At 53.5% G+C, this 16,714-nt stretch overlaps 2 protein-coding genes and 1 non-coding gene across 3 annotated transcripts; 1 reads left to right on the top strand and 2 right to left on the bottom strand.

The window, feature by feature from the left end:
• Positions 1–2,090: 2,090 nt before the first annotated feature.
• On the top strand, positions 2,091–2,162 carry TRNAH-GUG (transfer RNA histidin (anticodon GUG)). The gene has a single exon. It is a non-coding gene; the product is annotated as a tRNA-His (tRNA).
• Positions 2,163–8,988: 6,826 nt separating this feature from the next.
• LOC109757685 (ethylene-responsive transcription factor ERF109-like) lies at positions 8,989–9,327 on the bottom strand. The gene has a single exon (XM_020316519.1). The coding sequence runs from the start codon at positions 9,325–9,327 to the stop codon at positions 8,989–8,991; it is 339 nt and encodes a 112-aa protein (XP_020172108.1).
• A 3,068-nt stretch (positions 9,328–12,395) lies between these two features.
• Positions 12,396–13,206, bottom strand: LOC109757699 (auxin-induced protein 15A-like). The gene has a single exon (XM_020316531.4). The coding sequence runs from the start codon at positions 13,103–13,105 to the stop codon at positions 12,719–12,721; it is 387 nt and encodes a 128-aa protein (XP_020172120.1). The 5' UTR covers positions 13,106–13,206; the 3' UTR covers positions 12,396–12,718.
• Positions 13,207–16,714: the final 3,508 nt, after the last annotated feature.

The raw sequence follows: 16,714 nt of genomic DNA, 5'->3' as shown, positions 1-16,714 counted from the left end.
TGGGCCTCACAACCCAGAAATAGTTCGCATAAAGCGACATAACCCGCAATGTGCAGGATGGAGGCGGGAGTAAAATTGTGCAGCTGGAGGCCATAGTATTCCAGAAGCCCTCGAAGGAACGGATGGATTGGAAATCCGATGCCCCTCAGCAGATAGGGGACGAAACATATTCATTCCCCTCGGATGGGTTGGGGAAATCCTCCGCATGGGTTTCGCCGTTGAAGGAGGCCAGCCCTGCTCGAACAGAGACCAGATCCACAGGAGGGAGAAATCCCTGTGTTTGCAGCTCCACCAGCTGACTGTGGGGTACGGAGCACTTCTCCCACCCGCCTTTTTCTGGGCCGTAGGGATGGGAGGAGGAGCAGGGAATGCTAGACATGTTGGAGTGTTCTTTCCCGGCAATCTTTGAGGATTCTTCAGCGGGATGTCGAATGGATCTGAGATCCAATCTCTTTAAATAGACACTATCCCTCGCTCGGCTAGGGTGTTATGTACGAAAACACCCTGACCTCTCGCATTCGCTGGACACGTGGAAGCCGAAGCTATTGATATACAGAAGCCGAGGGGTGCGATATTAAATGGATGGCCGGATACATCACTTCGAGGTCATCGGAAGAGGAACCCGCCTTGCAATGCCGAAGACAATCCGCGCGCCGAACACCTCGTCATTGAAGCCTGGTTCGGGGGCTACTAAGGGAGTCCTGGACTAAGGGGTCCTCTGGCGTCCGGCCTGTTAGCCATGGGCCGGACCGATGGGCTGTGAAGATACAAAGACCGAAGACTGCACCCGTGTCCGGATGGGACTCTCCTTGGCATGGAAGACAAGCTTGGCGATCAAATATGTAGATTCCTTTCTTTGTAACCGACCTTGTGTAACCCTGGATCCTCCCGGTGTCTATATAAACCGAGGAGTTAGTCTGGAGGAGATATACTCATTACCATAGTCATACAAGCTAGACTTCTAGGGTTTAGCCATTACGATCTCGTGGTAGATCAACTCTTGTAATACTCATATTCATCAAGATCAATCAAGCAGGAAGTAGGGTATTACCTCCATAGAGAGGGCTCGAACCTGGGTGAACATCGTGTCCCCTGTCTCCTGTTACCATTGGCCTTAGACGCACAGTTCGGGACCCCCTACCCGAGATCCGCCGGTTTTGACACCGACACCTGCCGTCCACTTGCTGAATTCCTCTTGGTGCGTTGGGTAGGGTACGTTGGTCTGGGTTGTCCTTGGGTCTTGGTATTGTTGTTAAGGTCTCCCGCGATGGTGTGACGCGGCTTGATTGCTCTGTGGTTTGCCTCATCGTCATTGACAATGAGGTTGGTCTAGGTCAAGCATGTGTCGTAGTACGTGTGGTGGGTGTGCTTTGAGGACATGGTTGCTAATCCTTATGATTGTCGTTGTAATGGCCAAAAGGTTTATACCCGGCTTCTTTGCCTCTTCTTCTATCAATGCTTCTGCGTGTTCTAAAAATCAATAAATAAATATAATCACGTATAAGGCAAACTTTGATTGTACGAATAGCTTTGCAGTGCAGCCGGTTTTGTTTTAAATGAATTTCACCCGTAAATTTCATTCTCCTTTTCCCTGGCGGCATGGAAAACAACCATGTACACTTTGTTAAATGCCCAGCAGGACGGACGGAGCGACATCGGATAGCTTATCGCCCTATCATCACTGGAAGTTTTTTTAATATAAATTAAGAGGGTCTTCCCTCCTATTTCATATAATAGAAACCACATAGTCTTACAAACTACTGCAGGAAAGAGAAAACTACTCATGTGATAACCTAAAACCCCTAATCAGAACAGGCTAATCAAGTCTTATCACTAGAAGTTACTCCCTCCGTCTCAGTTTACAATTTCCTACGCGTATACCTAGGTTGTTAATTTTATCACCATAATATAAACTATATAATACAAAAATTATACCGTTTGAAAATAGAACATCTGACGTTTATATTGGTATATTTTTTGTAATATATGACTTGTATTAGGTTGGTCAAATTGACGATCTAGGGATACGCGCACGCCCTGTAAACTGAGAGAGGGGCAGTAAAGCTAAAATTTAACAGTTAAACAACATTGTGGCTGTAGTTTAGTGGTGAGAATTCCACGTTGTGGCCGTGGAGACCTGGGCTCGAATCCCAGCAGCCACATTATGTTTTTATTTAATTTCAATAATTACAGGAACCACTAAAAGAGAGGGAATCAAAATTTGACGTGTACGCCACCTAGCAGACAGTACCTGACTAAGCACCACGGCATCAGTATGCTTGCCACGTCCAGTTCTTTTTTGGCCTCTTGTCTGAAGGATCTTTTTCTCTGAATCAGGCCAATGATTCAGCGAAAGTTTCCAGATCAAACAAAAGGAGATATATTTGCAGGCACAAAACCCTTAACCAGTACACATATATGGTTTGTACAGTTGCAGTAGTTATCATATGCTTCCAAGCTCCAAACTTTATTTTCTGATATTAGTATCCATGGATCTGACATAAAGTGCCGAAAGAATAAGAAAGGAGAGTCGGAGAGGCAGCGAAGCAGGGAGAGTCGTAGAGAAAGAGCACAAACAGAAACAAATATATTTTGTTGATTGAAAAATAAACAAATACTAGTACATTTTTAATTACTCTATAATGTGTACCGGTGCATGCATGAAAAAGCAGAGTTCCTGCTTTAGGAGTCAGGACAGAGTGTCATTTTCTCTAGATGCACTTCTCGCTGTATCGCATTTCAGGCTTAGCCTCCGGACACAATATCTAAACGATTAGTTTTGAGGACGGGGCGTCGACCCGTTGGCTGGGCAGCTGGGGTTGTTGCCAGCCCACCCGAATTCAAGTCCCGGCTCGGACGCGCGGTGCTCACGGAGTTTCTCCTATAAAAAAATGGCAATGAGGGTTAGCCCTTGGGTTGGTCTATTTTTTTAAACGATTAGTTTTGACACATAGCAACGTAGTACGAGTTTGTCCTTGTGTAATGCCAGATTGTCACTAATACAGGTTGCATCTACTAACTCATGAACTTGTTCTGTTGCGACCAGGGTGCTCAGATAATCGTAGCAAAATTTATCCTCTCCTGAGAAAGTACGTCTCGTACCAATGTGTTGGATGAGCCAAAATGGCCCAGAGTGGCATGCAACAAATAAAACTTGAACATCATGTTAGGATTTCTTGTGAGTTTTCCGTGGCCGTAAGTTTTTGTTTGCAGACCAGGCAAAAGCATATCCTTTGGTTTTTAATTAAGAAGCGACTGGGCATAAAACCTTGTATACATTACTATTTTCAGTTGTTCAGCCATTTTGTTGTGAACAGCCCTTGTGGGGTATGGTTGAACAATGCATGATATGAGCTAGAAGGTACGATTTTCATAATTATGCAAGTCTTTAACTAGCTTATTGTTTGACAGAAATTTCGAAATGATTTAAGCGTGCTTCGGTGCTTGTATATCCATATTCTTCTCCCCTTTATGACATTTTTTATGAGCCTTCACAAAGCAGAGAGGTCGTCTTCTCTGATCTCGCATTACTTTACTGTGGGAACGGAACAAAAGTTAATACACGAAGGAAATTTACATGATTTGGTGCATGTATGTAGGCTTATAATCAAGCCAAGCCAATAATAAGCTAGGATCTATACGGCAGGAGCTTAATTTGTCCCCTGCTTTGCTCACGCCAAATTAGCGTACGCGCGCAGCGTAGTGGTTGCCCCGCGACCGTGGGTGAGTAAGTGCAAAAGATGACTCCATCTCATGTGATACATGCATGCATGCTTGTCGTGGTGTGGCATATGCGAGCATGTGGCTGACTCTGCAGCACAACATATACTCCCTCCGCTTCAAATTAGTTGATTTGGATTTATCTAGATTCGGATGTATCTAACATTAAAAATATATCCGTATGTAGACAAATCTAAGTCAACTAATTTGGAATGGAGGAAGTAGTACTGTACAACATTTGAATACGACTTTCACCGCAAAAAAGTAATGATAATAATATAGGTTTGCGTACGACTTAAAGCCGGCCAGTTTGATGATACTCTACCACCTTCACTTTCAGATGAGCTGTGTACCATAAACATGTAGTAGGATGTAGCGATCGAGCAATTAGAAGAGCTTGGGCGGCGGTCTAATCCGAAGAACATGGGTTTGTGAGTGACGCGGCAATCATAAGGAGCAGTCCTTGTACTTGTACTTGGTGGTTAGGGTCAGGACAACCAAGGCAGTTGATAGCAAGGAGCGGTACTTGTAGTACTTGACAGTCACGGCTAGTACAACTAGGCACCCTGAAAGACCGATGCCGATGCGTGCAATGCACCCAGCCGGCCGGTCGACCTCGCCCATGTACATACAGTATACTACCGGTACACTGTAGTACCACACTGTACGCGCTCTCCCTCTCCGGCGCATTGTTTGCGCACATGCACTGGTGTGAGTGTTAGAGATATATCTAGGATACTCGTATTTGGTAGTCTAGGATTTGTAATCCGTTTTCTACCTTATCTTCACGAGAGGCGTCTTGCCTTCCAAGTCTTGTACTCAATATATACTCGCCCTTGAGGCTCAATAATACATCCATCATATTCCGTAACAATCCATCTTTCTCCCTTCTAACATGGTATAAGCCTAATCGATCCAAAAACCCTAGCCGTCGCCGCTTCCGCATCCGCGCACCGCCCCCCGGGGCGGTCGGCCCCATGACCGCCGCCGGGGGCCGCGCCGCCCGTACCTAGGGTTCGTCCGCCGGCCGTCTTGGTCGGCTGCCCTAGAGAGTCTTTTTCCCGAGCCCTTGCTCCGGGTTTTTTCGCTCTCTCGCAGGTCGTTTTTTGATCGGTGTTTTTCTTTGTGGTTTTTCGATCTATTCTTGATCGGTTTGCGTCGCCCGCCGCCGCCGTCGATCCCCGTGCGCCTCTACTCCGACCCCGGCGCGACCAGCCGGCCTCTCCTCCGACCCAGCGGCCACGCGCGCCGAGGCGGCCCGTTCGGGCCAACCGCCGTCCACGCGTCGGTTTGCCCGTCGCCCTGCGCCGGTCGTCACCGCCCTGTTTCGACCGGGACACCTGCATCGCCGCGACCCGGCGGCCTCGCGCCATGCGTCGGCCAATCATAGCCGACGGTCGCGCGCCGGCCCGCCCATTGATCCACGTCACCCGCCTCCGCCGCGTCTGCACGGCGGCTCGGCGGTCTACCTCGCCGGCCTCGTCCTCGGCTGCATCAGGCTCGTCGGCCGCCTCAACTCGGGCGCCGCTGCTCCGTTGGTCGCTCGGGCCTCGCTGCCGGGCGTCGGCGCTGCTTTGGTAGCCCGGGTGCCGGTGCAGACGTCCCCCACCGTCCGTCGTCGCCGGCCTCATCCCGGACTCCGCCGCCACCACTCCTCCACCGAGTGGCGTCCCTGACGTCGCGCGCGATCGGCTTGATCATCCGCTCGCCGCCGCGATCCGCCTCATCTACGCCGCGCGACCGACCTGGCCCGTCGGTTACGCGCGCCTCCGCAGGTCCCGTGAAGATCGTCCCCGGGTTCAGCGCGCCTCTCCACCGATCGAGGATCGGGCTGCCGCTGCGTCGCCCCATCGGGCCGTAGCGCCGCCGCCCCGTAGTTCTCCTCGCGGCTACATCGACTCGTGCGTCGCCGTTGCGTCGCTCCATCGGGCCGTAGTGTCGCGATACGCGGTCCCCGCCGCCGCCCCAAGGCCGTCCCCGCGGTTGCACCGACTCGCGAACCGCCGTTGTGTCGCCCCTTCGGGCCGCAGCGTCACGGCCCGCGGTCCCCGCCGTCGCCCCGACCCGCCTGCCGCCGCTGCGTTGCCCCTTTGGGCTGTAGCGCCGCGGCCCGCGGTCCACTCCGCCGTCACCGCGCGTCGACCTCCCGTGGTATGCACCGCGCAGTCTTCCTTGGCGCGGGAACGCCACCGTCCGCGCCGGTCTTCGTCACGCTGTCAGGGTTCTTTGCCTACTTTGATCACCGCCGCCGCACTCCTAACCTAGCCGCCGCCACCGCTCTTCTTTGGCCGCCGCCGCGGCTACCTCCGTAGCTGCCGCCGCAGCCCGTCCACCCCACTTCGTCTTCGTCCAGCACCAGCTCGTCGCCAGCGTCGCCGTCATCTACCCCGACCGCTTCATCTACTCCGACAACCGCGGGCGACATTGGCCCCGCGCCGATTGGCGCCGCAACCGTCGTCGAGTCCTTCTCTGCTGGCCCCTCCGACTTCTCCGACATGGCGTACAGCTCGTGCAGGTCCCTCATCTACGCATGCCCGGTGCTGGCAACACCGATGCGTGCCTTCATCCAGGACGTGTCCCCGGGCCTGGCAAGCCAGGTCGGCACTTCGTCAACTTCGTCATCGTCCGTCTACGCATGCCCGGTTCTGGCAACACCGGTGCGTGCCTTCGTCTACGATGTGTCCCCGGGCTTGGCAAACCCGCCGTGGTGCGTCGTCAACAACATCTTTTCCCCGGCGCACCCCTACTCGCGTCGTCAAACCCGCCTCCAAGTCTTGTACTCAATATATACTCGCCCTCGAGGCTCAATAATACATCCATCATATTCCGCAACAATCCCTCTTTCTCCCTTCTAACAGTGAGTGATCATGTACTAATTGCGAGTTTTTTTTGAGCATTAGTACAGACACAAGCGCTCATATATACGCGCATACACTCACCCCTATGAACGCACACACGTACACCCTACCCCTATGAGCACCTCCGAGAGACTGAGCCGGCATATCATCTTGAGATTTACGAAGCCACCATAGGCGCCTCGTCGTCGACGGGAACGTCTCCTCCCACTGAAAGCGCATCGCCGGAAATCCTGAAATAAATCCAGGAATAATGCGAGCACCAGGATTTGAACCCTGGTGGGTTGGGGATACCACTGTCCACCTAACCATCTCAACCACAGGCTGATTCGCTACTAATTGCGAGTTAGATTTGGTGATTAGATGATGTGATCCCGGCCGGGGCCGGAAGGGGGAGTTGGGTTGGAATAGTCGATGAGGCCACAGGATGCCACCGTCGTTGCCGCCGCCGCGCAGATTCCCGCATGTGCGACGGCCCGCGCCCGTGACACGTACGTTATGTACGTACCCGCCGGTCGACAAGCTAGCTGAGACGTGGTGCGCACGAGCACAGTTAGGTTGCTGTCGCTGGATGCGGCGCCAAATTTTAATCCAAGCGGATATATACGGTGGAATCATGAGCTTATAAGTGCACCTAGCTTGTTTCTCCGCTACGTGCTGATTGCCAGTTTGCTGGTCCGATCGGCGGGAGACGATGGTCGGTGTGTTTGGGAGTGCTCGGCGGCTGAAACGGTTACCTGGGTGCCCTGCAGGAGGTTTTGTCGCCTGACACACACGCGTGTTGGTTTGTGCTGTTTTATAAATCGCCTCAGAAGAGGAGACAAGACATGGAGCCGCGTTAGAGCAACTCTAGCAGACCCCGCATCCGGCGCAAACCCGCAAATTCCGGTGATTATACGGGATCGACCCATTTTTCTGGTCAGACCAGAGCCCGCATCGGTGTCCGGCCCGTAAATTTTTTTGCCACGGCCCGCAAACGCAACCCCCGAGCCACTATAACTGCGGGTTTGCGGGGCAGATGCGGGTCGAAACCCTATCCTCCCGCCGCCGCGTTTCCCTCCGATTCCCCACCGCGCCGCTCGATTTCTCGCCGCCGGCGAGCCTTGAACCACCATGGTCGACTCGGGGGATGAGGCGGAGCGCCGCCGCCGCGCCAGATCTGACGTCGCGCTCAAGCGAGGGGCGCGTCGGTGGCTCAATCAGGGTGCCCGGCAGCCGCCGGCATTCGACCAGCGCGAGCTTGACGAGTTCGAGCTCGAGCGCGCCCGTCGCCGCCGCGCCTCCTCCGGCAACTGGTCCGCGGGGAGCTCATCCGGCCACGGGTCCGCGGGCGCATCGAGCTCGCGGCTCGTTCCGGTGAAGAGGGAGCCGGAGGAGGCCGTGCCCGATGCGCCGCTACGCCGAGGCGTCATCGGACCCGAGGACTACCTCCCACCGGGGCAGGAGGAGCTCCTCGAGCGCGTCGTCCTCGAGCGGTCGGCGAGGGATCAGGAGGAGATGGAAGAGCGCATCCGGCGCGAGCTCGAGTACGAGCGGCTCTTCCTCGAGACGGGCCTCACGGCATCGCTGGTACACGCATCGAAGGAGGCCGACCTGCGCGTGATGAAGGAGGAGCAGGCGAAGCTCTTCGTCGACCTCGACCCCGACTCCGACTGATCTTCGCCGGCGGGCAGCTACCGCAGGAGCTCCGGTGAGCTCAATTTTGTTGCAGTGGTGCGGTAGCGTAGGCCCTGTCTAGCATATCTAACCTCTATGTATGTATGTGGCTTGTATGAACTTATATGCGAAGAAGAACCATCTATGCGAGCAAGCTCCGGCGAGCTGTTGCTTAAATTTCTCGCGTGAAACAACTTTTTTTAAAATTTAGGGGGTTTGTTTGCGGTTTCTAGTCTGCCGCCGCAAATTTCGGCCTACATAACCGCCCCCGTGCGACCTGCAAACACATTTTACAGTTCGGCAAAATGCGGGGTCTGCTAGAGTTGCTCTTAGAGCATCTCCAACAGCCACGCGCGGCACGCTAAAAAAACGTTTGCAGCGTGTTGTTCGTAAGTTTTTGCGGGCGAGGAGCGCTTGCTCCAACGGCCGCTGCAAATTATAGCGCGCGCAAGCCGCTCCAGCAGGCACTGCAAAAAAAACTGCGCTATGCACACAAAACAAATAAAGACATAGATAAAAAAAGCGATACATAGATAAAAAAGGCGATACATAGATAATCCGAGGCAAAAACTAAGGCGCAACTAGAAACTACTCCGAGTCGTTGTCCTCCTCCTCGCTTGTGTCGTCCGACGTATCAAGCCACGCATCTTCCCACCACTCATCGCCGCTAGAGAAGAATGATGCCGCTCCGTTCCACGCGCCGCCCTGCCCTCCTCTCCGCCCAGAAGGCGTTCTCGTCCTCCGGGTGGCACCGGCGTCACTCCGCCATGGCTCGCTCGTCCGCCTTGGCGATGAGGAGGCGGCGCTGCCGCCGACGCCGACGGTGTTCCTGACGGTCAGCGTCAGTTATTAGCCGCGGCGGAGGGGCGAGGGCCTGCGCCTGCTCGCACGTCCAGACGTCCTGGAAGTTCATCTGTTGGCGAGGCCTCTGGAGGCGCCACGCCGCCGCGTCGTACGTGCGTGCGGCCTCGTGCGCGGTCTCGAACGTGTCGAGGCCGAGGCGGACGTCGCCGGACCGAATCTCGGCGTAGAAGGCGCCGGAGGGGCGCTCACGGACGCCACGGTAGCCCGAAGATCCCAGGTGGCGCGACGGCATGGTGGCGCGTCGGTGGTGGGGCGAGGAAGCGGCAGAGGAAGCAGGGAGAGAACGCGTGGCAATGTGGATGGCGATGGGAGGCCGCATGGCGGGCGCAGCAATTTATAGCGCGTGCCGGAAGCGGTGTGCCAAATCTAACGCGCGACCTCCCGCTTTTTCCCGCGCGCGCAATCGTTTCCCGCATACTCAAGTTTTCCGCCTCCGCTGGAGCGCGCGAAAACGTCCCGCGCGCTAAAGTCACCAACAAAAGGAAATCCCCGGCAGCAAGATTTGGGCCGAGGAAGTGAGAATGAGCAGTATCTGCATGCACAGGCATGTAAAAACCAACGAACTCTGCATGTCTCTTGTGCGACGAACACTTTCTTTTTGTGCTCCTCCACCAGATTACCTCACTACGTGGCGCCGCCGCGTTTGCTCGACCTCTGAAGCCGGATAGGCGGATAACAATATACATGGCCGGTGTGTGGATCTGAATCTTATTCGGCCAGTCAAGTCACCTGGTCGACCTACAGGAGAGGAGAAGAGGTTCAGATTCTGGCATACATGCATGCTCGCCGTTGCATGTCCTGTTTTATTCGCCATGAGCACGAGCAGGAGTTCCTAATCAACATGTAGTGTCTGTTTTTGTTCGGATTGCTCACATGAAACTGCCAAAAGGCCTGTCCACCTGTCCACCTCTCGCCGCCGGCAACGTGGCGCGGCCGTGCAAGCAAACCTTAGGGCTAGCTAGTTATCTCAATCGCATTGCAGCACTCTAATACTCCCTCCGTCCCAAAATAAATGTCTCAACTTTGTACTAACTCTAGTATAAATTTATACTAAGCTCAAGACACTTATTTTGGGATGGAGTAGTTAGTAACAAGCCTGTCACGAGTCCTACAAGTGTGACACTAGGTATGTCGACTGTGACGTGCGAAAATAGTTGGCTACTTGAAAATCTTGTTTGAGATTGATAAAACCACCGTTGACATCTTGCTACCTTTTTTTAAACACAGTATAGACGTAGACGTTTATATATCTCTATGAACACACACGTGGACCCAATCCCTATGAGCACCTCCAAGAGACTGAGCCGACATGTTATCTTGAGATTGACGAAGTCAATAAAGGCACCTCGTAGTCGACAGAAACGTCTTCCCCCACTGAACACGCTTCGCTGGAAATCCTAAAAGAAGTCCAGGAATAAATGAGAGCACCAGGAATTGAACCCTGCTGGGCTGGGAATACCATTGTCCTCCTAACCATCCAATCACATGTTGGTTCGCTAGTCATCTTGCTATCGACAAACACTTCGCTTACCATGAAAATAATAAAAGTTGTTAACTTCTAAAATACATCCAGAAAAATACGAGCATCCATACCGAATCTAGGGCTTGACATCGGGTCGATATGTTCCACCACAAAAAACCCGATACCCTCAGCTACACTCGGCTTGCTCTTCATGGCTTTAATATGGTCGTGAATGTAATATTTGTGTGAATTGCGCCTCTTACACTATGAAGGCACAATCTTTTGGATGGCACTGCAAGCAAGGGTATGTTTTCCCTTTAATGATTGGAAATACTAATGCCCACATGTGTGGGTGTTTGCATCTCGCCCACACACGTGGATCCACGTCCGTTTGTGGTTGCACGAATCTTGACTTGTTTATGGTGTCACGTAGGACTAGGCTGGTGTGTGGGCATTCATCCGTTCGCCCACACGTCCGTTTTCACCACACGGAGGGACCGGTGTGTGGGCGTTCAGCAGTTCGCCCACACGTCAGTTTTCACTCACGCACAGGGGCTGGTGTGTGGGCATTTATCAGTTCGCCCACACGCCCGTCTCCTCTCCCACACCCAAAGTTGCCAGTTGCCATGTGTTTTGCAGGGTACATGGCAACTGCCCTAGTGTGCTTATAAGCAGATGACAACTCTTTTTTACCCTAACATGTCAGTTGCCATGTGTTTTGCAGGGTACATGGCAGGGATGCAGGGCGGCGCCCGAACCCGGCCCGCTTCTAATTCAATGGTAAATTTTTTAGTTCTAGGCAGATTGAAGTGCACCACATTAATTTATACTAGCTGTGTGCTAGCTTGGCTGTTTCGCGGGACTTTGCGGGACGCCGTCCTGCACCCCTAGTACATGGCAACTGCCCTAGTGTGTTTATACGCAGATGGCAACTCTCTCTTTACCCGAACATGTTATTTTGCCATGTCTCTTTGTAGCGCTACACGGCAACTGCCTAGTGTTAGTATGTGGCAACTCCTAAAGTTTTCAAATCATGGCAACTGTAGTAAACCAGACCATACATGACAATTGCCTAGTGTTAGTAGGTGGCAACCCTTAAAATTTTCAAATCATGGAAACTATAGTAAACCAGACCATACATGGCAACTGACACTTGATCTGAGATGACAACTGCAGTTGAGCAACCATGGCAATTGTAGTTGTCCGACATGGAACTGTAGTTCAGCGACATGGCAACTGTAGTTAAAAGAACATGGAAGAGGGTCTGGACCATGGCAACTGCGGGGCGCGTGGTGACTGTCACGCGGGGCGTGCGGGACCATGAGGTAGGAGGCCTGACGTACGGGCATGTGGGCGTTATCTATTTTGCCCACACGTAGGCGTGTGAGAGGGATCGTGAGGAAAAAAATAGGTGTTTGGGCATTACTTGTTTCGTTCTTGTGTCTGAGTCCGAAGAAGACGGTGGATGTTGATCCAGTAGCAAAATTGTGCTTCCTGTTGCAGGATTTATGTAATCGTGCCGTGCGTAGATACGGACGACATGGAAAAATCCACGACATGCTCTTTCCTTCCTTCATTCGGTGACTGCCCACACGTAGACGTGTGGGCTGATCCTCTTAGCACCATACAAAATGTGTGGGCAGACCCCTTAACGTCTACGCGTGTGGGCGTTATCGGCGTCCTTAAAGATTGAGCATGATTTCCGATTTTATTAACCAAACCAATGTCTTCATCTTATACAATGGTTAAGCTAGTGATTAACGGCTAGGACAAGCTTTGCCACCTCAACGTGACGAAGACATGTACACACAAACGATGATCAATTGCATGCACACCAAGAACAATCAATCAATCTTTATTAATTTACTCGTATGCCTCCTCAAGGAGTTGCACAAACGATTAAAATAGTTACAGAGAAAACAATCCAAAAAATCGTCGCCTTCTTCAATCAGTTACTACCATCACCATCACATACTGTACTGCCTAGCTCCACTACGCGTCCGATCGCCGGCGGGCATCACGCTGGGCAAGGGAGCACGCCGCCACGCCGGCCCGAACGGTCTTCACGGCCTTTTTACCGCGTCCGGAGCTGCGCGCAGAAATTGGGCGCTGCGTTGCTCGATCGTTCGGTGCCGCGGCACGCGCGCTGTAGGTCGATCGCTCACGGGAAGAGCTTCTCCACGGTCACCCCCTGCAGCAGTGGCCGCGAGTCGCCGCGCCGGCGGCAGAAGGAGGAGCGGCGCGGCTCCTCGGAGCCGGACGAGGAAGAGACGCGGCGGAGGACGTCGCGGAGGCGGTGCTCATCGCAGGGGAGCGCGACGGGGCCGGAGGCGCCGGACCGGAAGCCGTACTCCTCCTCCGCCTGCCGCAGCAGCTCCAGGAACGCCGGGTGGCTGAGGTGCGCCAGCCGCACCATGAACCGAGCGCCCTCCGCGCACACCGCCACGTGACCCGCCGGCACCGGGGCGGACGTGGAGCGGCGGGCCCGCCACCGCCGCGCGGCGCGGCGCAGCCAGGCGATCGACGGAATTGTGATGACGTTGCACATGCTGCCTTGTCGTGCTTTGCCCCGACGAGCTATGGAACGCGTTCGCTTGCTGCTGCTGCTAGCTCTCTGTTTGGGACTTGGAGACTTGGTTGGGATGGGGCTGTGTGTTCTGGGTGGTGCGGTGGAAGAGCGCGCGGGGCGGCGATAAATATAGCGCTGGGGTTAGGGGTTAGTGCCTTGTGGGTTGGACCAAACTGATCAATGGGTGCTATCTTCTGTGTTGCTGCGCGCCGACACCGGGACGAGATCGGCATCCAGTGCCAACCTGGGGTAGTCCGTGCATCCCAACCCAGCGCACCGCAGCTTGCACGCGTCGGCTCCTGCCCCCGATCGGGCAGGACATCAGCGATCTCTTCCCGCATCCAGAACAAAAGGCGCCTCCTAATCCACGTGATTAATCAAGCATGTCGAGATCGATCGTGCCAGCAACTGAACCCGATTTCCCATATGTTAGAGTATCTACAACCGCAAGTTGCAAATCCAGGCCCTCAAATGCCCGCCTCATTTGATGGCTTCCACACCCGTGTCCGTCATATCCAAACCCTCATAACCATACAAGCCATGCAACGCTACATAAACAACACGCAGTTCATCGGATCAACTAGCATCGCTGGACAAAAGAAGCATGGTTCGTCGGAGTTCAACGGCAAATCCATACAAAAACTTAAAACATAGTTAAAATATAAACATAACGGGGAAGGGCAGAGGAAATCACCATTTCCTCGCGGGCCCCTTCCCCTTCCGGTGGTCGGCGCGGGTTGTGCCCCTCCTCCGTGTAGGCATCGGCGTGCGGAGGCACGTCGTCGTCGGAGCTGGAGGTGGAGACGTCCATCAGATCCGAGTCCGAGCTGCAACGCATGCCCGAGAGCCTACGGAGCATGCGGTCCTGCTCCTTCGCATGGCGGGCCGCCTTCGCCTTCGCAACAGCCTCCTTGGTTGCCTCGCGCTCCAACATCTCGATGGCGAGTCGGAGCGTCGTGGCGTTCTTCCGGTGGAGGTCCCGGGCATCCGTCTCCGCCGTCGTCAGAGAGCGATGGAGGACTAGGCGAGGAGCGCGGCCTCGGGATCCACCGGCGCGCTCAAGGGCGAACGGCGGGCCGACATTGCCTCCCCACTCTCCCTCGCCCGGTGCCGCTCCCGCCGAGCTGCACGTGCCTCGGACTCGGGCGTCCGCGTACTTGTAGGCCCCGGCGCGGGCACGAGGTCCCAGCGTTGGCCGGGTACCACTGCCGGACCAGAGGATGGTGGAGGCGGGCGGCGTACCTGGTGGAGCGAAGGGGTGTTGACGGAGCGGAGCGAGGCAGAGCTGTAGGTGTTGCGCGACGGGCAGGAAGGCCCGGCAACGTCGCCGACGCTGCATCGATGGGCGACGGGCGCTGAGGAATAAGATGCGCCACTGCTGGGGCCGCCTTGCTCGAGCAGCGACCTCCGCAATGCGATGCGGAGGGCCACCTCCTCCACGTCGATATCCGACCCGTCGAATTCTTACCCGGATCCACCGCAGGTTCTGTCGCCGGCCATCGGATCGGAGGGAGGGGATCGAAAGTGGAGTGGACGGAGACAGGAGTGAAGTGGCTTTCGGATTGACCATCGTTGTCTAGGGTTTTCCGGATGTGTGGATATTTTTGGGGTTGGGGTGGGCCAGGCTGACGTGACGGGCGTGCCTGAGTGCCCTATATCCGCCCCATATTTGGGCTATATGGGGGATGCCAGTTAGCTTGGGGCCGCGCCTACGTTCGTCTGTGTCAAAAAAATATGATCAGTTAATGATCGGGCAGCCCGTCCTGACATATGAGACGGGTTTGAGAAGTCCGGCTATAGATGTTTTTACATCAAAGTTGCAATGTAAATGGAGCACGCGGTTCCCTTCCTGTTTTATCTCGCCATGCACGCGCGTGAATGAGGGGGACAGAGCGCCGCGTAACCTTGAGAATCGTCAGACAGATCCTGCGTGGTTTCACCCGAGCTCTTTGTCCTGTTTGTCTGACAACAAAATGCCTTCAAGATTGGACTGAGAATGAGCAGCAATATCTGCATGCAGAGGCATGTAAAACAAACGAACTCCATCCACCTGTCTCCTATTGTCTGCTAAAAAGTTTGTGTGTTGATTCTCAGCTGGAAAAACAGTTTGTGTGTTATCTCACTACGTGGCAGTGCCTCGTCTGCTGGACCTCTGAGACAGATCGGTCGATAAGAATACTATAGTGTGCCCGGATGTGTGGATCTGAACTTATTCCCTCAAAAAAAAAGTCACCTGGTCGGCCTACAGGAGAAGAGGTTCAGATTCTGGCATGCATGCTCGCCGTTGCATGTCCTGTTTTACTTGCCATGAGCATGTGCAGGAGTTCCTAATCAACAGGTAATGCGTGGTTTCGTTCCGTTGGCACGCATGAAACTGCCAAAAAACAGTCCACCTGTCCTCTGCTCGCCGCCGGCAACTTGGCGCGGCCGTGCAAGCAAACCTCGCAGATAATTAGGTCTATCGGCCTGGAGCATTGCATTCGTTTTTTTTAGGGAAGAGCACTGTACTGTATTACGTAGGAGTAGTTAGTAGCACGACACTTGTAGGCTTTCAAGCTAAATTAAGAGTAACTTTGTCTAGTGACCAACCGTAGCCACGCTTTGACGAGGTCACCAGTCTGAAGAACGCAAGTTCTTTTTTTTGGGTGGGAAAGAACGCAAGTAGACTGTAACGTGCGAGAATGGCAGGCTACCGGATAGCAAGCGTGTTGAATAAAGGATTTGCCATCCTCAATAACGTTATTAGTGTACCGCACAATGTATTTTAAGTTTTTGATACCGTCATAAATGTAGTATTTGCGTGAATTGCATCCCTTACACAATATTTGGCACTGGCTTTTGGATGGCATTGTGAGTAAGCCTAATGCTTTTTCTTATAAGGCGCTTATTCATCAGGTACCTAGAATTTGTTTTTGCTACCAGGCAAATTTTGGGCCGTTGGATGGAAGAATTGTAGCAATGTTCATCTTCTTCCTTCATGTGCCGCCCTTCAACCCAGCCCTAGCTGCATCAACCGACCCGCACCCGTCAAGTTTCGGACTAGCGCCCGCTTAGACCAGCCATGGGCAACGCTTGTTGCCGCCACACCTCACTTCGTCACCGCGCAAAGTGGAAAAAGTGTTTGACGCGGTTTTTTCTTTCAAAAATATGGTGTTTAGCAAACACCATTTTATACAACTTTATGTTTGTTTTTAGGTCGCTCTCCACATTTGTCATGTGGTCCCATTTAAGAGAGCTTGACTCCTAGAAATTCACGGGAGTACACAAGAGAGGGGGACACACACCTACCAAGTCCTGCCCGGCCAGTTGATTGCCTTGCGATTCACGAAGTAGTTGAATCCCGCATGAGGGCACAATAAGTGTAAAGTTTCAATCGTTGAAACTTACGATTTTGCATCTAAAATCCTGGTTTTCTCAGTCGCATGTACCAAGTTTCAAAGATTAAACTTCAAGCGATTTTTCTATCGGTTGTAGGCACAAAATAAGTGGTTTTATCGGTCACTCGTTCTAAGTTTCAACAATTGGAACTTAACATATTTTTTGAAAGGGCGAGGTACGACCGGCGCGATGTCGGTCACCGCCCCGCGT

The sequence above is a fragment of the Aegilops tauschii genome, chromosome 2, assembly GCF_002575655.3.
Source record: "Aegilops tauschii subsp. strangulata cultivar AL8/78 chromosome 2, Aet v6.0, whole genome shotgun sequence".
In the NCBI taxonomy this organism is placed as follows: domain Eukaryota; kingdom Viridiplantae; phylum Streptophyta; class Magnoliopsida; order Poales; family Poaceae; genus Aegilops; species Aegilops tauschii.
This window is presented reverse-complemented; position numbering and strand designations above follow the sequence as displayed.